At 44.6% G+C, this 27815-nt stretch overlaps 5 protein-coding genes across 7 annotated transcripts in view; 3 read left to right on the top strand and 2 right to left on the bottom strand.

The window, feature by feature from the left end:
- The window catches only part of LOC113429724 (antigen peptide transporter 2-like), a 28240-nt gene extending 15790 nt beyond the window's left edge, over positions 1-12450 (bottom strand). The window contains exons 1-3 of the mRNA XM_087952853.1: positions 12296-12450; positions 9884-10375; positions 8212-8326 (exon numbers count right to left, since the gene is read on the bottom strand). Of these exons, the coding sequence (XP_087808979.1) occupies positions 8212-8326; positions 9884-10375; positions 12296-12326 (638 nt within the window). The 5' untranslated portion in view covers positions 12327-12450. The remainder of the gene's footprint in view (positions 1-8211; positions 8327-9883; positions 10376-12295) is intronic.
- The window catches only part of LOC113426549 (major histocompatibility complex class I-related protein 1-like), a 405199-nt gene that overhangs the window by 262324 nt on the left and 115060 nt on the right, over positions 1-27815 (top strand). The window lies entirely within an intron of this gene.
- Positions 1-27815, top strand: part of LOC113429845 (antigen peptide transporter 2-like) — a 127831-nt gene that overhangs the window by 70863 nt on the left and 29153 nt on the right. The window lies entirely within an intron of this gene.
- The window catches only part of LOC113428434 (class I histocompatibility antigen, F10 alpha chain-like), an 86877-nt gene that overhangs the window by 48197 nt on the left and 10865 nt on the right, over positions 1-27815 (bottom strand). The gene's annotated exons all lie outside the window — the stretch shown is intronic.
- The window catches only part of LOC113428608 (major histocompatibility complex class I-related protein 1-like), a 684789-nt gene continuing 673295 nt past the window's right edge, over positions 16322-27815 (top strand). Inside the window, exons 1-2 of the mRNA XM_087953872.1 lie at positions 16322-16488; positions 19757-20035. Coding sequence (XP_087809998.1) covers positions 16419-16488; positions 19757-20035 — 349 coding nt within the window. The 5' untranslated portion in view covers positions 16322-16418. The remainder of the gene's footprint in view (positions 16489-19756; positions 20036-27815) is intronic.

Raw genomic sequence — 27815 nt, 5'->3', positions numbered from 1 at the left:
ATAAAGCCTGCTCATTCTTCCGTTTATAGTCTTGTAACTTTTTGTTATCCTCTTCATCATCAGGATCCCATCTACTCACATCTGGTGGGTTTGTTATTATGTCCCACAAATCTTCTCTACGTAGAAGTAAACTACATTTCATTGACCATGAAACAAAGTTTGTTCCATCCAGTCTGGATATAAGGGACAGATGTGGTAGATTTACTTGTGCCATTACTCTTCAGATATATGACTAATTTTAAACTAATAAAAACAATTTGTTTTTACAGTAATGTGCAACTCACACCAACTCTCACTGCTTTATGCTGGTTAGTTAGACTGTGCAGCTGGGCCCATAACCAATGTTAGTGTTTTGGGGATAAACCCCTAGCAGAGTATGCAGCAGCAGTCAAGCCAGGCAGCCAAATGAGAGAGGAAGGGTTTTAGAGTATACACACACTGAACACAAACACTGTTTGTAGTTTAAATAGTTTTTTTAATCCAGTTAGAGTTTAAGCATTGTCAATCAGTCCGTATGTCATTCACAATATATCCATTCAGTAAGACTCACTAACTCAGTCCAGATAATAGTCCTTACTATATCTTTATCAGCCGATAAAGATATCTTCTCCTCCTCCGATGCCTTTCTCCAGAGGATAACGCTGGATATTCAGTAGAATGATCAAACAGTAGACAGTCGCAGTAAAACAGTAGTAAACAGTTGTATCCAGCAGTAAACAGCAAACGGTAAACAGTAAAACAGTAGGCAGTAGGCAATAGGCAGCAGTAAGCAGCAAGCTTTCTCCTGCTTCCTCTTATTGCAGTTTCTAACCGCACCCTTAATTGGCTAATTACATGCAGTGTGGTGCTTAAAGTTACAAATACTTAAACTATGATACCTTAGTTTATATATTTATCCACCCAAACCTTGTTGGGTATCAATGTTATACCTAACAAACACAGTACCCACAGTTGGGAGGACGCCAAAATCCAGATAAGCCTTGACAAAGATAATGCATGCTTTGCTTCCAGCAACTTTGCTATGCGTAGTTTCCCCTTTTAAACAGTCTTCCAGCTGCAGCCCATGAAGGGGATCAGGGCCCTTTCCTCTCCCGTAAGCCATGTTGCTCCCTTCTCCATTCCTCCCTGCGTGCCTTAGGATGAAGAAGGGATGGCCCTGGATTTTCCTCCGAATGCCCAGCCAGACTATGCCCTTCCCGTTTCTTCCACAGCCACCGGAGCCACACCCCCACTCCCTGTCAGCTGCTCAATCTCCCCCTCAGAATCAGACTCCAAGAAGGGCATGACACAGGCATAGGAATGTTTTACAAGCTGACATTAACAACTGCAGTGATCCACTTAACAACAGTGGCAAGAAAGGACGTTAAAATGAAGGCAAACTTCACAATAACTATCTTGCTTAGCCCCATGAATTTTGGGCTCAGTTATTGTCGTCGTAACTCAACGACTACCTCTACTTCTAATTGATGCTCTTCCCCCATTTTGAAGCTGTTTTCATTTTTCATTTTGAATTTAATTCAGCAACAAAATCCCTGATAGAAGCCAAGAATAAATGTTCTTTTAGAAAGCCTTTTTTTTTTTGAGATTTGTATTCAAGTGAAAGGCAGGGACAGCTCACAAGTTGTAACTGGTTGTGCTTCTGGCAGATTGCAAGACAAGCAGCTAAGAAGAAACCAAGGGCTATTATTGTTTCCTTCAGGAGGACTCCAGAGAACAACCTGATTTTTCAGGCTTTTCTTGGATTTTAATATTAGCTGGGTGCAAATTCTTTTAGCCTCACCTGGCCTTTCTCTGGCAAGCCAGAAGGGAAAAAGCACCTTCCCTTAGAGTAAGTGGTTCTGGGATAAACAAAAAAAAAAAGGACTACGGCAGCAGCCAAAAAAGCTAATGCAATCCTAAATTGCATTGACAGAGGGATACAATCGAGATCAAGTGAGGTACTAATACCACTCTATAAAGCCTTAGTAAGACCACATCTAGAGTCCTGCATCCAGTTTTGGTCACCACATTATAAAAAAGATGTTGAGAAGAACAACCACATTATAAAATGTGAACAACCACATTATAAAAAAGTGCAGAGAAGAACAACCAGGATATTTAGGGGACTGGAGACTAAAACATACGAAGAACGGTTGCAGGAACTGGGCCTGGCTAGTCTAGTGAAGAGAAGGACCAGGGGAGACAGGATAGCAGTCTTCCAATATTTGAGGGGCTACCACAGAGAGAAAGGGGTCAATCTATTTTCAAAAGCACCCAAAGGCCAGAAAAGGAATGGAAACTGAACAAGGAGAGATTCAACGTGGAAATAAGGAGGAACAATCAACCCATGGAACAGAAGTTGCCTTCGGAAGTTGTAGGAGTTTCATCCCTGGAGGCTTTCAAGAAGAAATTGGACTGCCATTTGTCAGAAATGGTCTAGGGTCTCCTGCTTGGGCAGGGGGTTGGACTAGATGACCCCTTCCAACTGCGTTAATCTAATCTAATCGGTGAAGCCAACTATGGTGGTCTCTCATGAATGAAGACACTGAGGCAGTCGTCTTGAAGCCAAATCAGGATGAGAGCCCAGGGCAAGCTCTGACACCCTCTTTTATTAGAAGCAATCTTTGTTAACGTTTGCAATTTTTTGTTAGTGTGTTGTTACAAACTCATTACATCACACAAAATACCATATGAGAATACAAAGCTGTAAAGTTTAAGTTTGCTACAATTCTGGGTAAGAAGTGGCAACATTTCGACCTTGTCCCTCGCCTCGTGTTACAAACAACTACCAGAAGGCCCGTTGTCCTTGCACGCGCGCGAGGAAACAGATAGCAATTCCCACATCTCCTCTGTTTTTCTTTTTTTAAAAGACAGGGAGTGTTTTAGTTCCAACAGCAGCCTTTGTTAGGCACGTAGGCAAGAGTGCTGTGTATGCTGATGTTATCCATGGCGTTCGTGACTTCTTCGACCATCACAAACATCTTGTCCTCGTCTGGGTCATCACAGGTTGGCTCTCCCATTTCGTCTTCGGATGGTAGTGGTTCATATGTGTTAGTTATTTGTTGATTCCAGAGAGCCATTACCTGTGCAGTGGCTTTTTTCTCAGCCAAGAGGGATAAATTGTTAGAAATAGTGCATACAAAGATAGGTAATACACAAGGCATATAATACATCCCGCAGCAATCATACCAATAAGCGCTACAATAGCTTGCAAATCAGGTAATTTTGGGAACCAGGATCCAAACATGTCTCTAAAATCAAGACCATTGCATGTTTGTACAGGTACATGTGCAATCTTGATCATTCTATCAGTAATTTGTTGAATAACTTTTCCACTATCATCTATTTCAATACAACAATTACTAAGATTAAATTTTCCACACACTCTTCCTTCTTTGGCAAGAAGATAATCTAACGCCAAACGATTTTGCATAATATATGTTCTAGACAATGCACTTTCTTTAGCTAATGTTTTCAAAGCAAGAGCAGTTTCATTGGTTATAATTTCTAATACAGCTTGCAACCTTATAATTCTATTGAGCATATATATGTGGGGGTATGGTACCCCCTTGTTTCAGGTAAGTGAGTGTACAAGCAAATAGGATTACATTTGTCAGTGGTACATGAAGTAGAGCTTGATTTAACAGTGATATTAATATTTTGAGGGCCTCTTACTTGAGCAGAGTCAATAGGTGGGGTGTATCAGTAGTTGTAACAGTGGTGGCCCCCACGTTAGTCCCGGACACCTTTTGGAAGAGATATTTCTTTTCCTGTAGATAAGATCTTTGCCAGCTGTGTGAGCCGCAGGTGACTCCTGCAGTGTCGTTAGGACCTTGGCCTTTGTTGATGGCAAAACAAGCATCAAAACACACAGAAGTGTTGGTAACCCCCCGAGTGACATTATGGGTAATGTACCCATTTTTTGCTTGACTGGTTGAGAACATTGAGGCAAAGTCAGAGCTGGATCCTCCTTTGTAGGCATAGACATACAGCGAGGCGATGATGGGCCCCACAGCCTTTGGTTCGTAGCATTGGATACCTTGTTTGGTGTAGCATCGTGCATATTGAGTGTTGTTATGCAGACAAGGGGAGACTGTCGTGGAGTTGCACTCAGGCTTCAAAGTATGATAGATCAGGGTGGACTGGGTCTTTGTTCCGCTGCGAGTAGTTTTGATGCAGGCATCGCAGGAGGATGGGGTGGCTGTTGTATTGGCAGGAACGATGTGGAAACCCAGAAAACAAATGATGAATGCAGTGGGCAGCTTCATGATGTTGATGTAGGCAAGGCTGGTTTGGGTAGAAAAGGCCTTATGTGTCGTCCAGGGACCCAGATGGTGTTGTTGTTGTAGGAAACAGCAGCGTACCCTCGTCCCCAGGTTATAAGTTCAGCAGGACCTTTCCACTGAGGATCTGGCATGATGCTGATGAAAATATACCGTTGGTCTGGGTTCAAGATGAGGCGAGGAAGCGAAATGACGTGATGCTGCTGTGCATGGGGGGGATCCGGACTCATTGAGGAAGTTAAGAGTAAACAAGCAAACATTCAATGCATTCTGGAGTCCTGGCAACCCTGTGATATTTTTAAATTTGAATTTAAACTGTCTGGCCAAGGCTTTTTTATTTTGATGAAAATAACTATGACTGTCCCAGGGTGTTTGTTGTGAAAGAATCATGCAAGAGATGGCGCTGTCTGCGGTTGCAGCTGCGGCTGCCGCATCAGCCATATCATTGCCTTCCTGGAGAATTCCTGGGAAGGGTTGGTGGCTGCGAATGTGTGCTACAAAGAGCGGGTGCTGGTGCTGTGCAACAAGGTGTTGCAATGTAACAAAAAGAGAGAGAAGATTTTTAGAGACAGAGACTGAAGTGAAGGATAGGCAGTAGTTGAAAACATTTTGTGTGTATGGAGTTAGTACTTCGATGAAATCAATCTGTGTTCTCTGGAAAGGCCAGCCCATCAGGGGTCGCCCTCCCATTTCTTTTTTTCCTTGCTACTTTCTTGTTTACTTTCAAACATACTTTGCATTCACAGAAACCACCTTCACCCCTTCTCAGTTTCCCAACTCATCTTTCTCTTTTCCTCAGGTTTCCAATCCTAACAACTCACATTTCTGCACAGACCATGAAGGAAGGGAGGGAGCCCTTTATGACCTCCCCTGCTCCTATCATGACTGCAAATCCTGATTTCCTCTTTCCTTCTTCAACCCTGCTTGACCCATCCACCTACTTGCAACAAACAATCATGGTCCTCAGTTCCCACGATTCTGCAAGCCTTTAGATAGTCCGAGAGGGAAGCCCCCCTCGGGCAGATAGAGGCTGCAGAATCCTCTTCAATCCTCATTTGCATTTTGAACAACCAGTTTTAACAGACTAAGAGATTTTTTAGGAGTGTTGAGGAAGATGTATCCATTCTAAGATAAGGAGGTTGCTAGTGTGCTGAGACTTTTGGGTTAATACAGCAGTAGGTAAGGAGGGGGTGTATTGAGCAAGATTAAGGAAATAGGAGCATTGTTGTGACATCGGTTGACCCACCTTTTCTGCATAATGTGCTATATGTCCTGGGTGATTTTTAATTGATGATCTGTAATGGTAATTTTATCCCCTGGAGTGGTTCCTCCCTTTAACACATCAAACAGGAGGTTGAGCATGTGTGTAGTAATCCCAAAATAGGGACGGGTCCAATTAATAGCCCCTAAATATTGTTGTAATTGTACGAGGGATGTCTACACAATGGCACCACGTGTGGATGGACTGAAACTTGTATATCAAAATTTAAAAAAAGAAAAGCAAGAAGGGAAAGGTGTCCTAGGCACTCTTTTCCAATATTTTACAAGGAGAAGAAGAAGCAAGGGAGAAAGGAAGAGATGAGAGGCCTTAAGCAAAAGTTCTCCAGAGATAATAGACAAATTCCACTGAAAAAGGGATTTCAGAAAGGCACACAAGACCGCATTTCTACACCTGCATCCAGAAATAACCATAGAAAACTGGAAACAACATGCAATTCAAAATGTGACAAAACACTCAGTATAATCTAGTGAAACCTTTGCCAAGAAAAGGAGTACTGTAATGAAACAATGATTTAAGACATGGGATGTGGGGGGGAAAAACAATCCCGGAAAGCATAAGTGTTTCCACAAAGGCATGATATCTAACCGAAAGGGGTAAAATGTTCAAGACATAAATGATTGTCAACATCAATGATTAGACTATGTTATCCCAGCGAAACTTTTTGTGAAATGAGAGATCTGAAGTAGGAGAAGGGGAAACACTGCAATGAAATAATGATCAATAATATGTGATGTGGTTTAACTGAAAAGCAATGCACCAAATGTTCAAGACACAAATGAACATCAACACTAATGAATAACAATACTGCACAATTTCAGAATGCACCAGATAGAATCCCAGTGCAAATTATGTGTTCTATATTAAGTATTACAAATATAGGGGAAAGAGTTAAAGGCATCACACTCCATTCAGTGCACAGGAGAAGTTTTTCTTCAAAGAAGAAAGATAAATGGATAGCTGGAAATAGAACAAAGAATAACAAACTATGATTCGAATTGAGAGGAGATAAACAAAATAAAACCGAGAAAATTCAAAAGAGAGGAGAAGCTATGTAGAAAATTGAAAATGCCAATAAGATGCCAATGGTATGCAAAATGCCAATGGTATGCAAAATGCCAATGGTATGCAAAATGCCAATGGTATGCAAAATGCCAATGGTATGCAAAATGAACATGAATCTGAATCTGTGTCTGTACCAAGAGTTTTGACCTGGGACTAAGCAACTTTCAGAAAAGAGATTTTTTATGCTTTTATGTTTTGTGTTTCTGTGTATCCATGTTCTGCATGTCTTTAAAAATTAACAAAGTTTGTTAGAAAAAGAGAGAGAGGCTGAGAGTTTTGAGGAAGGATAGAGCAGATCGGGAACCACAGAGATTCCTTTGAGAAGGGCATGAGGGTGAGATTGTAAGAGCAGTTTTATCAGAGAAGAAGGAGGCAGAAGGAGGAAGCTGTGTGCTGACAGAGATGGGGAAAGGATATGAACACATCTTCTGCCATTGATAATTCATACACAGTGGATGGTATATGGGCAGCCTTGGGAGAGGGGCTAGCTGCCGGCCCCTCTACTGTCGAGCATCTCTGCTGGCGGAGGGCTTTGCTGCCCCCCCGCCGGGGCTCGACATTGTGATTTAAAATGACCAGGCTTCCCACAATTGTAACAATTACCAGATGGTTTATTACCTCTGGTGATAGCTGCAGCCATCATTTCGGAAGTGTCTAAAGAGGCTTTACTGAGGGGTTTTTCAAGAGAGCCCCTCTTTTAAAAAGGAAAAATTTCGTTTGGTTGATTCTCTTAGTTCCTCAATGTGCAATTTCTGGTCCCGAGAGAATCCTCCACCCATACTCACGAGGGATCCACGGCGATCGCCTGCGATCGAATCAGGGATGAGGCATACCAAGGCTATGCCAGCCGATGAGTATGGATGGTCCAAAGACGTACCACCTCACAGATGATCACGTCGGGGTCACCAGTTATGGTGGTCTCTCATGAATGAAGACACTGAGGCAGTCGTCTTGAAGCCAAATCGGGATGAGAGCCCAGGGCAAGCTCTGACACCCTCTTTTATTAGAAGCAATCTTTGTTAACGTTTGCAATTTTTTGTTAGTGTGTTGTTACAAACTCATTACATCACACAAAATACCATATGAGAATACAAAGCTGTAAAGTTTAAGTTTGCTACAATTCTGGGTAAGAAGTGGCAACATTTCGACCTTGTCCCTCGCCTCGTGTTACAAACAACTACCAGAAGGCCCGTTGTCCTTGCACGCGCGCGAGGAAACAGATAGCAATTCCCACACCAACATCAGAGCCACATTTGCAACAGGGATCTGGTTGAGCTTGGCTGGCCTCAGAAAAGCTAAGCAGCATCATAGCTGGCTGGTATTATCTGGATGGGAGGCCACTAGGAAACCCCGCAGCAGAGATTACATTGGGAAGTCAAAAAAAAAAAAACATCCCCAAAGAAGGCAACAGTGAATAGTTTCCGTAGAGCTGGCAAGGGAAAAAAATGCCCCAGTCTTTCCACAAAGGCCACTTCACCCAACGTGGGCAGGCCTTGTACCGCCTTTTGTGGAGACGATGCCGGGCAACCACAGAACCATAATCCTGGGTATGTATGTCAGGGCAACTGCAGCAAAAGGTACCGGTGGGGCCTGGAATAAGCTCACCTTCCAAATGACATCAGGCAGAGGAGGAAGATGGCCGTGGAAAAGGCTTTTGCGTCATATTGGGTGCCCAGGATGTCAATCAAACGCCCGGTGTAATAGGGCAGGAATGTTTCCCCTGCAAGGGGGAGGGGACAGAAACAGAGGAGGTGATGTAGAACTTCAATAAGGAAAGGCTGGTTAAACACACACACACACACACACACACACCACACAGACAGACACTGCAAATTGTCCGTCTGTTCTGTGAAACTAAAGGGAACCTTGAGTTTTGCTTCAGAGTTCCTTCCCCAACTATGGAAAAAATGGGGCAGGATGGGAGCAAAGCTGCTTGAATTGGACACCAAAAGGGTTGATTGGTGAGTTTTGGGAGATCCAGGGCCTGTCTGTTAACTCTTTCCATCCTGGGACATAGGACACACTGGGGAGGAACCAGCCAGCAGGTACAAAGGGGACAGGATCTCAGCCCAAACGGCATGACACGTGGCCTGTCTCCAGAATGCCACATTTTAGGTGGGCAGGAGCTGCTCCGTGGCAGGAAACAACCCAGAGGGGCATCAGACCAGTGGTGGGATTCAATTTTTTTTACTACCGGTTCTATGGGTGTGGCATTGTGAGTGTGGTGTGGCTTGGTGGGCGTGGCAGGGGAAGGATATACTGTAAAATCCCCATTGCCTCCCCACCCCACTAACCTACTTTCCAGCTCCATTCTCCTGTACAGGGCAACAAAAGAAGAGCTAGCCGATCAGCTGGGACTCAATGGGAGGCAGGGAATAGATGGGGGCGGGTCGGTCAGAGGTGGTATTTGCTGAGTCTCCGAACTACTCAAAATTTCCGCTACTGGTTCTCTAGAACCGGCCAGAACCGGCTGAATACCACCTATGCATCAGATGGATTTAGGGAGAATATCAAAAGGAGTAACAGAATTTAAAAGACTGAGGTCAGGTCTGTTAAAGACCTTCTAGTGACCATCTTACAACTGAGTTATTTTCTTGGTCTTTAGTGTATGGTGTGATTCCGGCCCTGGTGATTATTTGTGGTACATCCTCACATCCTGGATATAAACTGTTTCAACTCCTACCCTCAAAACGACGCTATAGAGCACTGCACACCAGAACAACTAGACACAAGGAGTTTTTCCCAAACACCATCACTCTGCTAAACAAATAATTCCCTCAACACTGTCCAACTATTTACAAAGTCTGCACTACTATTACTATTAATCTTCTCATCTCTCCTATCACCCATCCCCTCCCAATTGTGACTATGACTGTAACTTTGTCGCTTGTATCCTTACGATTTATATGGACTGTTTCCTAGTATGATTTGATTGCTTATTGTACCCTATGACTATCATTAAGTGTTGTACCTTATGACTCTTGACAAATATATCTTTTCTTTTATGTACACTGAGAGCATTTGCACCAAGCCAAATTCCTTGTGTGTCCAATCACACTTGGCCAATAAAGAATTCTATTCTATTCTATTCTATTCTATTCTATTCTATTCTATTCTATTCTATTCTATTCTATTCTATTCTATTCTATTCTATTCTATTCTATTCTATTCTATTCTATTCCTATCCTATTCTATTCCACTCCACTCCACTCCATTCTATTCTTCTATTCCTATTCCTATTCAACGCAGAGAATGATTTAGTTCGGCACCAACTCACCAATCACCGCCAGGACTAGAAACAAGAAAGCGCCAGAGAGGTACAGCTTGTCTGGACCGAAAAGTCGGAGCATCTTCCAAAGGGTGGCCTTGTCTTCTTTTTTCCGGGACTCCTTGGTGCTTTGCCCTTCTGCCAGGATCCCCCAGAGGAGCCGGGAGAGGCCCACCGCCCCATAGATTGCCAGCCACCAGGACCAAGCGGCCGAAGAGACCAGGAGGGGAGGGTCCCCCAGCCAGGGTCCCACCAGCAGGTACAAAGGGGGCAGGATGCTGACAGTGGCTACCGTGGAAGAGGACACTGGGGAGGTCCCACCCATGGAGAGCAGGCCCCGGAGAACCACCAGCCGTAGAGCAGCCTCCAGCCAAGACGCTGTAACCCCCAGGGGGACCATGGAGGGGCCCCAGTCGGCCAGCAAGGAGAGCAGGATGCGGTCGCAGAGAAGCAGGGGAACAGCCCGAAACACGACAGGGCCCAGCATCTTGATAACGGTCTCTGGGGAGAGAGGAAGGGATTGCTGGTTATGGGAATCAGGGGGTTATGGATCTAAGAGGATCACGGCAGAAGATCTTAGGTCCCTCCATTCAACTAAACGCCCAAGATCCTGTATCTAATCAGCACAGGATTCCATGGCTGCAGCCTCAATATTCAGAGTCTCAGGGCAATTTTGGAAAAGGTCACATTTTCCCTTATTTTGGCTTCTTTGGTTACAGGACAGTTTTCTGCACATTTTTTAATCTTGCTTATTGTACCCTATGACTATCATTAAGTGTTGTACCTGATGATTCTCCACTCTCGATGAATGTATCTTTTCTTTTATGTACCCTGAGAGCATTTGCACCAAGACAAATTCCTTGTGTGCCCAATCACACTTGGCCAATAAAGAATGATATTCTATTCTAAATTCTATTCTATTTTAAATTCTATTCTATTCTAAATTCTATTCTATTCTACTCTTCATTCCAATAAATTCTATTCTATTCTAAATTCTATTCTATTCTACTTTTCAATCCAATAAATTCTATTCTGTTCTAAATTCTATTCTATTCTATTCTATTCTAATTTTATTCTTATTCTATTCTATATGCTAATTCTAATTCTATTCTAAATTCTATTCTATTCTAATTTTATTCTTATTCTATTCTATATGCTAATTCTAATTCTATTCTAAATTCTATTATATTGTAATTTTATTCTTATTCTATTCTATATGCTAATTCTAATTCTATTCTAAATTCTATTCTATTCTATTCTACTCTTCATTCCAATAAATTCTATTCTATTCTAATTTTATTCTGATTCTATTCTATTCTAAATTCTATTCTATTCTAATTTTATTCTATTCTAATTTTATTCTTATTCTATTCTATATGCTAATTCTAATTCTATTCTAAATTCTATTCTATTCTACTCTTCATTCCAATAAATTCTATTCTATTCTAAATTATATTCTATTCTAAATTCTATTCTATTCTACTCTTCATTCCAATAAACTCTATTCTATTCTAAATTCTATTCTAATTTTATTCTTATTCTATTCTATATGCTAATTCTAATTCTATTCTAAATTCTATTCTATTCTATTCTACTCTTCATTCCAATAAATTCTATTCTATTCTAAATTCTATTCTATTCTAATTCTATTCTAATTTTATTCTTATTCTATTTCTAATTCTGTTCTAAATTCTATTCTATTCTATTCTGTTCTATTCTATTCTATTCTATTAATTTGCAGCATGTTCTCAGGTCCCCGGGCTCCCTCAGCACTGCTCTTAAAGGCTGAAATCAGAATAATAGGGTTGGAAGGGACCCTTGGAGGTCATCTAGCCCAACCCCCTCTGCTCAAGCAGGAGAGCCTATACCATCGCAGACCAAAGGCTGTCTAGTCCTTTCTGAAAAACCTCCAGTGATGGAGCCACCCACAACTTCTGGTGGCAAAAGTCGTTTCACCGATGAATTGTTCTGACGGTCAGGAAATTTTTCTCCTTATTTCTAGGTTGCTTCTCTCTCTTTCTTTTCAATTTCCTTGGGGAAAAAAACCCCCCAGAGCTGCTGCAGAAACGTTTGAAATATCCAGATCGGGGATTTTTCGGGGGCTAGTAAAAGATTTGAAGGCCGCTCCCATCCTCCGGAGCAGAGGCGCCACGCGAAAAGAGGATCCCGAAAGTTTAGATGCCGCGCAAAGCAGAACCAAACGCGTCCGGGTTAGCTTGGGGTGGTTTTTTTGGGGCAGGAAATCGGAGATCCAGCCCTCAGCCGCTTAAAGGCGGAGGTGGACTGCGCATCCCTCTAACCCGCCCCCAACATGAGCAGCCTGGCCCTGGCGGGATGGGAATGATGGGCAGGGGAGTCCCTGGCGCCTCTGGAACCGCTCGATCGTCCAGACCAGCCCGCTCTTTTCCCAGCCTCTCTCACCTTTGGGAAGCGGCCGGGGAAGCCCTTCCATGGTCCTCCCTGATCCGAAGCTTTTAGCCCGGCTGGGCTTCCCTCTCTGCCCCCAAAGCTCGCCGAACCCACCGCCGCCGCCTCCGCAGAGCCGAAAATCCCCCAACGCGGCGCTTTCGCTTTCGGTTTGCGCTTCTCGTTAAGGTTCCTATGCCGTCGTTGTTGCTTTTTTTACCTGAGTTGCGTTGGTTGCTACTGGGCCTCCTCCCTGGAGTAATTCGAAGCGCTACTCACCACCTATCAGGCCTTTCGGGGTAGAAGGCCTGGATCCCCATCACCGGTCGTCTCTCCCATCGGGAAGAGCAAACGCACCCTAGATCCTCTGGAACAGAGGGGTCTCCAACTTTGGCCACTTTAAGCCCAGAGGACTTCAACTCCCAGAATTCCCCAGCCAGCTGCATGGGGAATTCTGGGAGTTGAAGTCCACTGGGCTTAAAGTGGCCAAGGTTGGAGATCCCTGTAAACATCACCTGCCTGGAGACATTTGTGGGACCCACCCTCCAAATGCCCTTTTAAGACCTCACAGTCCAACCCCCTGCTCAAGCCGGAGACCCTACCTATCTATACCAACAAGCTGGCTGGGGAATTCTGGGAGTTGAAGTCCGCAGGGCTTAAAGTGGCAGGTTGGAGACCCTTGTAAACATCACTTGACTGGAGACATTTGTGGGACCCACCCTCCAAATGCCCTTTTAAGACCTCACATTTTTCCCAGAAGTAGGATTGGGGTGTTTTTGGAGCCCCTGCCCAGAGTTTTTGTTTAGGTTTTTTTTAAAAAAAGTTTTTTTTTAATTTTTATAACAAAAACAAACAAATAAAACCATCTTTCAGTTTTCCATTGTGTCAGTTGGGTACAGATACCTTGTGGACATAATAATATACATTTCTTACTTATATTGATAACCATTCCCATCGATATTTTATATCACATTGGTCAATTGTTGTATTATCATTTACATTGTAATCATTATCTTTCAAAAATATATTCCATCCTTACCTAACTTATATTCATTTTATTATTTGATCCTAATCAATCAGTTATAATATATTATTGCTATTATCGCATGTTTAGTTTCTTACTCTTCTATCTAGCCATTCATAGAATAAATTCCAAATCTTATACTAAACTTTTTCCTCCTGTTCTCTAATTGCCATTGTCAATTGTTTAGTTTTTGTTTAGTTTGTGTTGTTTGGGAAATGGTGCTCATTCCCACCCCCACCCCCACCCCCGCAAAGAAACTGTCCTGTTATCCCAAATTTCCTTCCGCTTTTTGCCTAACATCATCATCCTGGCTCCTCAACGGATGCACCCAAGGCTTGCACTTGTTCTTCTATTTCCGTTATAAAGTGAGGAGCACAGCAGCAGGGGTTTGTGTTATGGTGGGGTAGGTTTGTCCAAACAGGGTGGAGCCAAAGCCAATTTGCGGAGGGGGCTCAGAAACCCTAAGGGTGGGACAGTTGCTGTGTGTGAGATGCAAGACCCAAATTATTCAATACTCACAACACAGGAACGGGTCTGGTTCACAATTGAAAGGTTTATTAAAGAAAATAAAGCATTTGCAAACAGGCCTTCAAGTCCCTTCCCAAGTGGATTGGGTACAAGAAGAGCAAGCTTCCCTATTCAAACAATGCATTTTATACCCTTGCACAGAACACTCCACACCCTAAGAAGCCCTCCCCACAAACCCCTTATTCTCTATATTCTAGAATGAGATAAACTATAAAGTCAGCATGACATTGTTTTCTGTGTTTCAGTGTCTTATCTTGTTTTACTGCTGGGCTTTACTTTGGGAGGATGTCCCTTACAACAATGTATCATGTACTTGTAGCTGAACACATTTTAGGTTTTGGGTAGAGGTTTTATGCAGAATGTTATAATGATGAGGCAGTTGAGTTGTTTGATCATGAACAACTGAATCATGATGATCTTTATTGGAGTCTAGTCTTGCATTTATACACATTTTTAGTTATCCTCCATCACTGGTTAACTTTGGTTACTGCTTAGCTTTCGTTACTGTTTAGCACAGTAATCCATACAATTAATTATCTTTAGTTAAAGTCTAACATATGTTTACTTCCTCTCTCTAATCCTCCTTTAGATTAGTGACTTTGTTTACCTGAGTTGTATTTGCTTGGAAACATTCTTTATCTGAGATTTGCCATCCGAGATTGGAACATTCCTGCAGTTACAACTCTACATATCCTCGTTTTTTATTTTAAATGGAGGATTCAAAGATTTATGAATGTATTGCAATTGTAGAGGATTAAGAGAGGGGGAAGCAGGATGAAACAATGCAAATAAATTTGGAATACATTGAATAAAACAACAGGTTGCAATTAGTACAATAATAATAATTATAGCATAAAAGAAAAACTGTCTGAGCCAAGACCAATCAGGGAGCCAATTGGTTAGCCACTCAAAAGGTGAGTAATTAGCATGGATATTATTTTGAATGTATGTTTGTAAATTGAATTAGAGGAAGAAATTGAATTAGAGGAAGAAATTGTTAAAGGGAATATGACAGCCTGGAGTAGGAACGTAGGATGTTGCATCACCTGAATAGAATGGGAAAAGGTCTGGGGTAGAAATAACAAAATCACAATATCGGTAGCGTACAAAGATTTACATTCTTTTATGTTCTATATTTGATATTCTTGAGCTATCAAGCTATCCCCAACTCTTCCCCACAGACGGAGCCTAATTTCCAGTCTGTACATGCTCAGTGAAAAGGTGATTACAGAAGTAAGCAAATGATTATGAAGCTGTTCATCATAGGAAATGTAAAATCAGCTGAATTCGGGAATCATAATAACAACTGTAATCAGAAGAGGGATTTATTATTTTAGTCCAAGGAGTCTCCAGAAGAACCGGCAAAGGAGAGAGCAGCCATCTTAGTTTATGGTGGGAAAAGGGAAGAGTTTGAAGCTTCCTAAAGATTCATGGCTTCACCAGAGAAGAAAAGGAAGCAGGGAATTTATATACTGTGTTTGATCCCTCTGGCATTTTTCCCTAGAAAGAAAGAAATATCTTCGCCTTGAAGAGGCCACAAAAGAAGCCTTTGAGCATTTTTATCCAGAGCGAAGATCCTTTGGGGAGTCTGAGGTAAAACACAGAATCATAGGACTGGAAAGGACCTCAGAGGTCTCCTAGTCCACCCCTCAGATCCAGGCAGGAGGAGACCTAAAACCATCCCAGCCTCACAGTTCCCCAGTCTATTTTTGGAAACTTCCAGTGAGGGAGCAGCCACAATTCAGAGGATGTAAATTGTTCCACTGATTAATTGTTCTCACTGTTAGAAAACTTCTCCTGACTTCTAGGTTGGATCTCTCTTTAGGAAGCTTCCACCCATGGCTTCCTTCATGCCCTGCCCTCTGGGGCTTTGGAGAAGAGGTCCATCCCTTCTTCTCTGGGAAAGCCCCTCAAGGGCTGGAAGACAGTGAACAGGCCATAAACACCCAGCCTCCATTCCTCTCTTCCACAGGCTGGGCATCCCTGGCTCTCTCGAGGGTTCCTCCTTCCCTTCAACCTCCCTCCATCATCTCTCTTGCTCCTCCCTGCGCTCTTTCCAGGCTCTCAGCCTCTTCCTGGAATCCTGGAGACCGGAAGTGGGTCCAGCACTCCGGGGGGGGGCCTCACTTGGGCACCATAAACCGGAAGTCCCGTTTCTCCGGTTCTCTTGATGCTGCTCTCCCTCTGTTGATCCCAAGACTGCGTCGTTTTTTGGGCAGCTCCACCTGACCCCCCACTGCGAGGGGCTGTGTCTCCCCCTCCCGCTCGCCTGCGCCCCTCCCCCCAGGGCCATATTTACTTCCTACTTTTCCCAGCTCCCCCCCCCCAGTCCCGCCCCTCCCTCCAAGAGGCGGAATCTCTGGAAGGGGATTTCCTGATGGAACTTTCGCTTTCCTTTCCCTCGTCTCTCTCCGGTTGCGCCTGGAAGTCCGCCTAGCAACAATGACGACATGGGGATACTTTTTTTCTACTGGTTGAGCCTGGCCAATCGCGGCCTTTCTCTGGGTTGTTGCTCACGCGGGGCGCGTCTTATTCTGCCTGCGACTGTCCAGGAGATCCGGGGGCTGCTTGAGGGTCGCGGCCAGGATGGCTCTGCGCTCTGCGCCCCTCTGGCTCCTGGTGCTGCTGGCGGTCGCCCTACGGCAGAGCTGCGTTGGTGAGTCCCTTTGGGGCCTTCGGGAGTTCCGGCCCCTTTTTCCTTCCAGGGACTCTTTCTCTCTCCGCCCCCCAAAAGTTTATTCCCACAAATAGAGTCCCTGATTCGGTCCTCTTTCCAGTCCGCTCCCCTCCCCCCCTCTGCCCACTTTGAGATTAGGTCCCAAAGCCTGGATGGGACTCTGCTGCCTCTCCTCCCGCCCGCCTCCAGGAGAGCCCCCCGGGGAACAGGACAAGGGTGGCCCCTCCAGGTGTCCGTCAAGTCTACCTGGGCGCCCCCAAGCGCAGTTCTTTCCCTCCCCCGAAGTGGCGATTGTCGGAAAGCGGCGTTTGCAGGGGATCAGGGCAGTTCACGAACTTCCTGGCTGCCTTCGCCCAACCCCCCTCCGCCTGGGTCGCCTTTCCTGACTTTGGGGCTCCTGGCGCTGGGAGGACCCGGCTGGTTTCTCCAATCGGATCCGTGTCTTGGCAGATGCTGGTGCAGTGGAGCGATGGGGCCAAGGTTGTCCTGTGAATGCAGCAGGATGAGAGTCTGGAGAGAAGCCCTTCTTAATAATCTTCCTAAATCTTCCTCCTTCCTGATTGTCACTTTCTCCTGATCCCCACCATCACCCGGTGATCCTAAACCCAAAATACCCCCAGAGATTTATTCTGGGAGAGGCAGAGATTTGCCTCCCACGAGGTTCCTTCTTCCATTTCAGAAGCTCCCGACATGGGGCAGTTTGCAAAATTAAAAAATATTTAAAATATATAATTATTCCTTAGTAATCAGGAACTTGGGGTGTTCCTGGCTGTTTGCTCTGAGAAATTATCAATATAGCAACTTTTCAAAAGACATTAAAAAAGTTGGCAGGAACTTAAGGATTAAATAAACTGGCTTGGAGGTAAAAGAAGAGAGAAACACCTCTGGATGGTGACCATGAAATGAATCGCTGCTCAGCCCCACAAGGGAAAGAAGCGGTTCTGGATCACGGAGAGTCCGATCCCCCTCCTTCTGTTAGGAAAAGCTCTGATCCCTTTTGGATTCTGAAATCTCCCCGGAGCAGGAAGTGGATCTGGGATCCCTCTCCCAAAAGCTCTGAGAAGCCCCTGGGATTGTGGGGAGGAGCAGGAAGAAGGAGGCCCAGGCCTTTGCCTTGGACTGGGAAGGACTGGGAGGCCATACTGGAGGGAATGGGCAGTGGGACTACAGGTAGTCCTCGACTTACAACAGTTCATTTAGTGTCCAAAGTTGCAATGCCATTGAAAAAAGTGACAGTATGACCATTTTTCACACTTATGACCATTTTAGCATCCTCATTGTCATGTGACCGAGATTTGGATGCTGGGCAACTGGTTCATATTTATGACGGTCGCAGTCTCCCCATATCACATGAGCCCCTTTTGCAGCGTTCTCACAAGCAAAGTCAATGGAGAAGCCAGATTCACTTAACAACCAGGTTATTTATTTAGCAACTGCAATGATTCATTTAACAACTGTGGCAAGAAAATTTGTAAAATGGAGGAAAAAACTCACTCAATAAATGTCTCACTTAGCAACAAAAATATGGGCTCAATTATGGTCATAAGTCGAGGACTACCTGCATTTATTTCTCTGGGCTTTGGAGGTCCTGCCCTTTTGTATGCAGACCCTGGTTCTGCCCAAATAAATCCCATGAACAATCCTGAAAATGATCTTTAAAATCTTTGGTGCCCTGGAAGAATTTCTGACCTGAAGAGCTTTCAGAATGGACACCAAAAAGGGGCCTTGGGGATTTTCCAGCTGAATCAATTTCCCAGCAGCATTTTATTCATTTTATTTTCTTTTGATTCTTTTAACCCGCTTAGAAGCTGTTTTTTTCTGTTCATTGGGCAGCCTGAGAGTCTCTTCCGTGTTTGTATTTTGACAATGGAAACTAAACGGTGACTTAATGTGATTTTTTTCCCTCCTTGTTAGTAAAGTTTCATGTCTTGTGAATTGAGCCTGTCCTCCAAGGAAGGGCTGGAAAAACTCGGATGATCCTCAGTCAGGAGTTTGCATGATGGAAAGTGAAATAATTTTCTGTGTTTAATCTTTGGTTCACCAGAGGGGCTTGAAAGGTGACAGGACCCTCCCCACAGAGGATGAGTTTAGGGAGAGGACCCCAGCTGAGCCCCCCAAAAAACATGGGTGTTTTCAGCAGGAACTCCCAATCAGGCCCAGTGGGGGCAGGGGGTGGGGGCAGGGTGGAGAGGCCCCCTGGGTTTCTATAGGGTGAGGGGAATTCTGGGAATTGAAGTCCAAATGGCTGAGTCTGAGGAACTCTGTTTTAGACCGTTGAGAGTCCCTGATCATGGGCAGAGTTGAGTAGCCAGGATCACAGTCCCCTCCCAAGTTGGCTGAGGGGCATTTCTGCCTGACAAAGTGCAGGATCAGCCCCAGAGGAGGAAAGGTTTCAGAGCGGCTTCTGCAGAAAGTGAAGGGTGAGATTCAGAGGAAATCTGGTCCAATGGAAAGCGTCCGTGGATGATGGTTTCAGGGCCCTAACTGGGTTGCTGGAATGAAGCAATCTTGGGATAATCCCAGTGAAATTCTCTGTGGAATGAGGGGGAGCCCCTCTGAGTCCTGGGTTCAAGGCCGATTCCTGCTCAGACTGCTCAACTCTGGGAGGGGAGGTTTTTTTTTCCAGCGATGGGAAGGGGGACAGGAGGAAGATCTGGGGTCTCCGTGGCTTCATTGCTGCTCCTTTCCCTTTTCCTTCCCACTTTTGGGTTTCCCCTAAGGATCCCATGGCTCTACCTTCCCCTCCCCTGTTTTATAAAATCTCCCCTAATATCTGCAGCTATAAACCATCCACTTTGGCCCTTAGACTTTTTTTCTCCTGTGAATGGAAATTTGGGGTGTCCAGGTGGGGTTTCCTGCTGCTTTTGAGCTCCTGGGGGGGGAAATCCCCCCTTTTCCCTGTGGGGCCACTGCAGCCTCCTTGGGGCAGAGACTGAGCAGCCCAGAAGGGGGTTTGAGGGAGGCCTTGATGGAAGAGGGGAGGGCACAATTGAGGGCAGGTGAAGACCTTCCCTGCCCTCCAACCCTTCAGGCCCTCCAGAAGCTGCTTCTTTCCCTCTCAGTTGCTCCCTCATTCCACCTCCTGCCTCCTGTCCCACCATCTCCCCCTTCCTTCCCCCCTTCCTCCTCTGCCCCCCCACATCTCTTCCTCTTCCTCCTTCCTCCCCAGAGCCTCAGGTGGGAGCCTCCATGGGATCAGGGCCCTTGACTGAAGCCCCCTAACTCTCCCCCTCTGGGTCCCTTCCAGGCGCCTCCTCCCACTCCCTGAAGTATTTCTACACCAGCATCTCAGACCCCAGTCAGGGGCTGCCCCACTTTGTCGGTGTGGGGTACGTGGACGGTCAGGTCTTTGTTCAGTACGACAGCCACAGCCGCAGGATGCAGCCTCGAGTCTCCTGGATTGAGAAGTATGTGGGGAAGGAGGATCCCCAGTACTGGGACAGTCAGACCCAGATTGCACGTGGCGCTGAGGAGACGTTCAGAAGAAACCTGGAGATTCTGAGGAATCGCTACAATCAGAGCGAAGGTGAGTGATGGGTCTGGTGGCTCCTCCGGCCCCATATTCCCCTCCCCAGGAACCAGAGGGGGGGGGAAGGGGGGGTCCCTTCAAAGGGAAAAGCATCCTCCACACCATTTAAAAAGTGTTTTTTTTAATATGGTTATTCTTTTATTTTAATCAATATAAGATTGTCCTTGCCTCCATAGCTGACATTTTCTGCCAACTGCAGTTAATAAAAACATGTTTAAAGTTCTCCATCTGTCTTTCTGAATGATGATGCGGATATTTATATAAACTGAGGTTAAAAAGAGACTGAAATCTTCCCTCCCCCCATGACAGTTGGAGGGTCCAGGCCTTGGTGGATCTCCTGCTGTGGGGGGACAAAGAGAATCACAGATCCCCCTCCCCCCCAAAAGAGGGAGGTGGATCCTAAGGAAATCCTGGGGTAAGCAGTTCCTCCTCTTTCTGTCTGTTTCCACCCCAGAGAAATGAGGGATCGAGTGGAGATCCACCTGGGGAGACTAGATCCCTTTCATTCTCTTCCTTTTTGGAGGGAGGAGTGGGGCCCAAATGCCAGGAGCTTCTTCTCATCCTCCAGTGGGAAGGAGAGGCCAGGAGGCCCAAATGGGGTGGGGGGCTCTTGGAGGGAGGGGTGGTCACAGGGCCAGGATCCTCCCAATCAGATAGAAAAGAAAGGATCCTTCATTTGGGGCCCTTCCAGAGTCTCTCAGAGCCGTCATGGCTTCCCATCCTTGGTCCTTCAGGCTGAACTCCTGCCCTGCCCTCTTGGTGGGGCTGCCCTGGAGGGGGGAGACTCTTTCTTCAGAAGCCCCCCCCCCATTCTGCCATCTTTCAAGGAACCTTATTTGGGGGTGGGGATGCAAGGAAATCTGGGTGTAAAGATAGGCTGCTTTTGGCTGAGGTAAACCTTCTCCACAAACCTCAGCCATTTCCCCTCCTTTCATCCCAAGGAGGGGCAGCCCCCTTCCACCCTTTCCTTCCCCATCCCCTCCAGGGAGACCCCAGAGCTCATCCAATCCTGGCCCTGAGCCCCTCCGGATCCCCCCAGATCCCTCCAGGCCCCCTGCTGGCCTCCCAGGGGAGCAGAGCTGGACCCAGAGGGCTCCCCCTGGTGGAGGAAGGATGAAGGAGACTGGCCAGAGTGGGAGGGGAGCCTCCTTTCCAGGCTAAACAGCCCCCAAAGCCCCTGTTTAGCCCCATTCCTCAAAGGGAGGCTGCTTCCACCCTCCCATCGCCTGAGCCGCCTCCTCTGGACCTTCCCCAGCTCCCTCCGGTCCTTTTCTGAGGTCTTTTGACCAGAAACTGCAGACAATATTCCAAATGTGGAGGCACCCTTGATTCATGTAAAAGTTTATGAAAGTAGCCTCTGTGTTTTCAATACTATTTTAATGTTCCATGATATCCTGTTTGCCTTTTAAATTTTTTATAAAATTTGTATTAAACCTTTTAACAAAAAAAAAAAACTAATGAAAAGTAACATAAAGTAAAGGAGATAAAAAGAAAGAAATCAAGGAAAAATTAAAAAGTACAAGAAAAGAAAACAAAGAAAATAAATACAGAAAAAAGATACAAAGAAGTGATTTCTGATATTCTTCACGGCAGTTCTAAATATAAATGTGTTTTAGCCCCTCTTAAGCAGCCTTCCTCAACCTTTTGACCCTGGAGGAACCCTTGAACTATTTTTCAGGCCTCGGGGAAGCCCTGAACATCCAGGCTCAAAGATGGGCTGAAATTGTTTCATGCATAGACCTGAAGACATGCATTAATAGTGTTCTTACACTAAATATAAAAAAGGAAGCTTGCCTTTTCAATGTGATCCCTGTGCTTTCTTTTTCCTGCAGAAATATTCAAATCTGTGCTAAATTTGAGATAAGAAAATACAGATTTTTTTCTTCAAGTGAAATAAGACAATTTCTGTCTTTGGTTTTGATGCTTCTGAAATAAGACTGAGCTTGTTCTCAGAAGTTGAAAACAGCAGCCAAATATTTAGGGCCTTCCTGTGAATGGCAGGAGATTCTTCTTGAGTATGGTGGTCTCTCATGAATGAAGACACTGAGGCAGTCGTCTTGAAGCCAAATCGGGATGAGAGCCCAGGGCAAGCTCTGACACCCTCTTTTATTAGAAGCAATCTTTGTTAACGTTTGCAATTTTTTGTTAGTGTGTTGTTACAAACTCATTACATCACACAAAATACCATATGAGAATACAAAGCTGTAAAGTTTAAGTTTGCTACAATTCTGGGTAAGAAGTGGCAACATTTCGACCTTGTCCTCGCCGTGTTACAAACAACTACCAGAAGGCCCGTTGTCCTTGCACGCGCGAAACAGATAGCAATTCCCACATCTCCTCTGTTTTTCTTTTTTTAAAAGACAGGGAGTGTTTTAGTTCCAACAGCAGCCTTTGTTAGGCACGTAGGCAAGAGTGCTGTGTATGCTGATGTTATCCATGGCGTTCGTGACTTCTTCGACCATCACAAACATCTTGTCCTCGTCTGGGTCATCACAGGTTGGCTCTCCCATCTCTTCTTCAGATGGCAGTGGTTAGTTATTTGTTGATTCCAGAGAGCCATTACCTGTGCAGTGGCTTTTTCTCAGCCAAGAGGGATAAACTGTTAGAAATAGTGCGTACAAAGATAGGTAATACACAAGGCAATATAATACATCCGCAGCAATCATACCAATAAAGCGCTACAATAGCTTGCAAACCAGGTAATTTTGGGAACCAGGATCCAAACATGTCTCTAAAATCAAGACCATTCCATGTTTGTACAGGTACATGTGCAATCTTGATCATTCTATCAGTGATTTGTTGAATAACTTTTCCACTATCATCTATTTCAATACAGCAATTACTAAGATTAAATTTTCCACACACTCTTCCTTCTTTGCAAGAAGATAATCTAACGTAAGCGATTTTGCATGATATATGTTCTAGACAATGCACTTTCTTTAGCTAATGTTTTCAAAGCAAGAGCAGTTTCATTGGTTATAATTTCTAATACAGCTTGCAACCTTATAATTCTATTGAGCATATATATGTGGGGGTATGGTACCCCCAAGTCCTGTCCAGAGTCAATAGGTGGGGTGTATCAGTAGTTGTAAACAGTGGTGGCCCCCACGTTAGTCCCGGACACCTTTTGGAAGAGATATTTCCTTTCCTGTAGATAAGATCTTTGCCAGCTATGTGAGCCGCAGGTGACTCCTGCAGCGTCGTTAGGACCTTGACCTTTGTTGATGGCAAAACAAGCATCAAAACACACAAAAGTGTTGGTATCCCCCCGAGTGACATTATGGGTAATGTACCCATTTTTTGCTTGACTGGTTGAGAACATTGAGGCAAGGTCAGAGCTGGATCCTCCTTTGTAGGCATAGACATACAGTGAGGCGGTGATGGGCCCCACAGCCTTTGGCTCGTAGCATTGGATACCTTGTTTGGTGTAGCATCGTGCATATTGAGTGTTGTTATGCAGACAAGGGGAGACTGTCATGGAGTTGCATTCAGGCTTCAAAGTATGATAGATCTGGGTGGATTGGGTCTTCGTTCCGCTGCGAGTAGTTTTGATGCAGGCGTCACAGGAGGATGGGGTGGCTGTCATATCGGCAGGAGCGATGTGGAAACCCAGAAGCAAATGATGAATGCAGCGGGCAGCTTCATGATGCTGATGTAGGCAAGGCTGGTTTGGGTAGAAAAGGCCTTACGTGTCGTCCAGGGACCCAGATGGTGTTGTTGTTGTCAGCGTACCCTCGTCCCCAGGTTATAAGTTCAGCAGTGGACCTTTCCATTGAGGATCTGGAAGCTGATACCGTTGGTCTGGGTTCAGGATGAGGCGAGGAAGCGAAATGACATGATGCTGCTGTGCATGGGGGGGATCCGGACTCATTGAGGAAGTTAAGAGTAAACAAGCAAACATTCAATGCATTCTGGAGTCCTGGCAACCTGTGACATTTTTAAATTTGAATTTAAACTGTCTGGCCAAGGCTTTTTGTTTTGATGAAAATAACTATGACTGTCCCAGGATGTTTGTTGTGAAAGAATCATGCAAGAAATGGCGCTGTCTGCGGTTGCAGCTGCAGCTGCCGCATCAGCCATATCATTGCCTTCCTGGAGAATTCCTGGGAAGGGTTGGTGGCTGCGAATGTGTGCTACAAAGCGGGTGCTGGTGTTGTGCAACAAGGTGTTGCAATGTAACAAAAAGAGAGAGAAGATTTTAGAGACAGAGACTGAAGTGAAGGATAGGCAGTAGTTGAAAGCATTTTATGCGTATGGAGTTAGTACTTCGATGAAATCAATCTGTGTTCTCTGGAAAGGCCAGCCCATCAGGGGTTGCCCTCCCATTTCTTTTTCCTTGCTACTTTCTTGTTTACTTTCAAACATACTTTGCATTCACAGAAACCACCTTCACCCCTTCTCAGTTTCCCAACTCATCTTTCTCCTTTTCCTCAGGTTTCCAATCCTAACAACTCACATTTCTGCGCAGACCATGAAGGAAGGGAGGAGCCCTTTATGACCTCCCCTGCTCTATCATGACTGCAAATCACAATTTCCTCTTTCCTTCTTCAACCCTGCTTGACCCATCCACCTACTTGCAACAAACAATCATGGTCCTCAGTTCCCACGATTCTGCAAGCCTTTGGAGGAGATAGTCCGAGAGAGGAACCCCCTCGGGCAGTTAGAGAACTGCAGAATCCTCTTTCAATCCTCTTGCATTTTCAACAACCAGTTTTAACAGACTAAGAATTTTTTTTTAGGAGTGTTGAGGAAGATGTATCCATTCTAAGATAAGGAGGTTGCTAGTGTGCTGAGACTTTTGGAGTTAATACAGCAGTAGGTAAGGAGGGTATTAAGCAAGATTAAGGAAATAGGAGCATTGTTGTGACATCGGTTGACCCACCTTTTCTGCATAATGTGCTATATGTCCTGGGTAATTTTTAATTGATGATCTGTAATGGTAATTTTATCCCCTGGAGTGGTTCCTCCCTTTAACACATCAAACAGGGGTTGAGCATGTGTGTAGTGATGCCAAAATAGGGACAGGTCCAATTAATAGCCCCTAAATATTGTTGTAATTGTACGAGGGATGTCTACACAATGGCATCACGTGTGGATGGACTGAAACTTGTATATCAAAATTTAAAAAAAAGAAAAGCAAGAAGGGAGAAGGTGTCCTAGGCACTCTTTTCCAATATTTTACAAGGAGAAGAAGAAGCAGGAAAAGGAAGAGATGAGAGGCCTTAAGCAAAAGTTCTCCAGAGACAATAGACAAATTCCACTGAAAAGGGATTTCAGAAAGGCACACAAGACCGCATTTCTACACCTGCATCCAGAAATAACCATAGAAAACTGGAAACAACATGCAATTCAAAATGTGACAAAACACTCAGTATAATCTAGTGAAACCTTTGCCCAAGAAAAGGAGTACTGTAATGAAACAATGATTTAAGACATGGGATGTGGGGGAAAAACAATCCGGAAAGCATAAGTGTTTCCACAAAGGCATGATATCTAACCGAAAGGGTAAAATGTTCAAGACATAAATGATTGTCAACATCAATGATTAGACTATGTTATCCCAGCGAAACCTTTTGTGAAATGAGAGATCTGAAGTAGGAGAAGGGGGAACACTGCAATGAAATAATGATCTATAATATGTGATGTGGTTTAACTGAAAAGCAATGTACCAAATGTTCAAGACACAAATGAACATCAACACTAATGAATAACAATACTGCACAATTTCAGAATGCACCAGATAGAATCCCAGTGCAAATTATGTGTTCTATATTAAGTATTACAAATATAGGAAAGAGTTAAAGGCATCACACTCCATTCAGTGCACTGGAGAAGTTTTTCTTCAAAGAAGAAAGACAAATGGATAAGCTGAAATAGAACAAAGAATAACAAACTATGATTCGAATTGAGAGGAGATAAACAAAATAAAACCGAGAAAATTCAAAAGAGAGGAGAAGCTATGTGAAAATTGAAAATGCCAATAAGATGCCAATGGTATGCAAAATGCCAATGGTATGCAAAATGAACACGAATCTGAATCTGTGTCTGTACCAAGAGTTTTGACCTGGGACTAAGCAACTTTCAGAAAGAGATTTTTATGCTTTTATGTTTTGTGTTTCTGTGTATCCATGTTCTGCATGTCTTTAAAAATTAACAAAGTTTGTTAGAAAAAGAGAGAGAGGCTGAGAGTTTTGAGGAAGGATAGAGCAGATCGGGAACCACAGAGATTCCTTTGAGAAGGGCATGAGGGTGAGATTGTAAGAGCAGTTTTATCGGAGAAGAAGGAGGCAGAAGGAGGGAAGCTATGTGCTGACAGAGATGGGGAAAGGATATGAACACATCTTCTGCCATTGATAATTCATACAGTGGATGGTATATGGGCAGCCTTGGGAGAGGGGCTAGCTGCCGGCCCCTCTGCCTGTCGAGCATCTCTGCTGGCGGAGGGCTTTGCTGCCCCCGCCGGGGCTTGACATTGTGATTTAAAATGACCAGGCTTCCCACAATTGTAACAATTACCAGATGGTTTTATTACCTCTGGTGATAGCTGCAGCCGTCATTTCGGAAGTGTCTAAAGAGGCTTTACTGAGGGTTTTTCAAGAGGCCCCCTCTTTTAAAAAGGAAAAAATTTCGTTTGGTTGATTCTCTTAGTTCCTCAATGTGCAATTTCTGGTCCCGAGAGAATCCTCCACCCATACTCACGAGGATCCACGGCGATCGCCTGCGATGAATCAGGGATGAGGTATACCAAGGCTATGCCAGCCGATGAGTATGGATGGTCCAAGGCGTACCACCTCGCAGATGATCACGTCGGGGTCACCAGTTATGGTGGTCTCTCATGAATGAAGACACTGAGGCAGTCGTCTTGAAGCCAAATCGGGATGAGAGCCCAGGGCAGACAGCTCTGACACCCTCTTTTATTAGAAGCAATCTTTGTTAACGTTTGCAATTTTTGTTAGTGTGTTGTTACAAACTCATTACATCACACAAAATACCATATGAGAATACAAAGCTGTAAAGTTTAAGTTTGCTACAATTCTGGGTAAGAAGTGGCAACATTTCGACCTTGTCCTCGCCTCGTGTTACAAACAACTACCAGAAGGCCCGTTGTCCTTGCAGCGCATGCGAGAAGCAGATAGCAATTCCACACTTGAGCAGAAATCCAGAACTATTTTTCCCATGGGGAGATCAGGGAATCTGCTCTCGAGGAAGGATCGGACTGCAGCTCACGAGGATCTTCCTCTTCCTCCAAAGGGAAGTTTTCAGGTTGAGCAGAAGATTCAGAGAAAGGATCCCTCACCCATCATTCCTGGGTGTGGAAAGGGAGGAAAGGACCTGTCAGTTTAGTTCAATTGTATTTATAGGTAGTTTCTCCTTAGATTTGAGAGTTTCTGGCGTCCTTTCTCTCTCTCAAGGCCAAACAGAAGTAGAAACATTTCAGGATTTCCATTTGTTGGTTTTTTTTCAAACATCCAGTGTTCTCCTTAAATCCAAGAATCTGGTCACTTGAATTTGAAATATCTTCTCCAGGGCCTTGCAGAGCCTGTAAACTTCAAGCTCCTTTCAAGGCCAATAACCCTTTGGGTGTCCAGATCAGATTGGGCCACTTGCTGCTGTGGCTGAGGAAAATATTCCTTTGTGGACCTTCATTCTCACATTGCACTGAACCATGGTTTGTTTCAGGTTAGCCCAAAGTGGGAACCAGCCCTTGTGATGTGGTTTTATTTGTGGATATAGACCAAGATTTATGGTCAAAGGGATCCCTGCAAACTTTGTGTGG

The sequence above is a fragment of the Notechis scutatus genome, chromosome 2 (genome assembly GCF_049901735.1).
Source record: "Notechis scutatus isolate UNSWTSFEM ecotype Mainland chromosome 2, rNotScu1.2, whole genome shotgun sequence".
Lineage (NCBI taxonomy): Eukaryota > Metazoa > Chordata > Lepidosauria > Squamata > Elapidae > Notechis > Notechis scutatus.
This window is presented reverse-complemented; position numbering and strand designations above follow the sequence as displayed.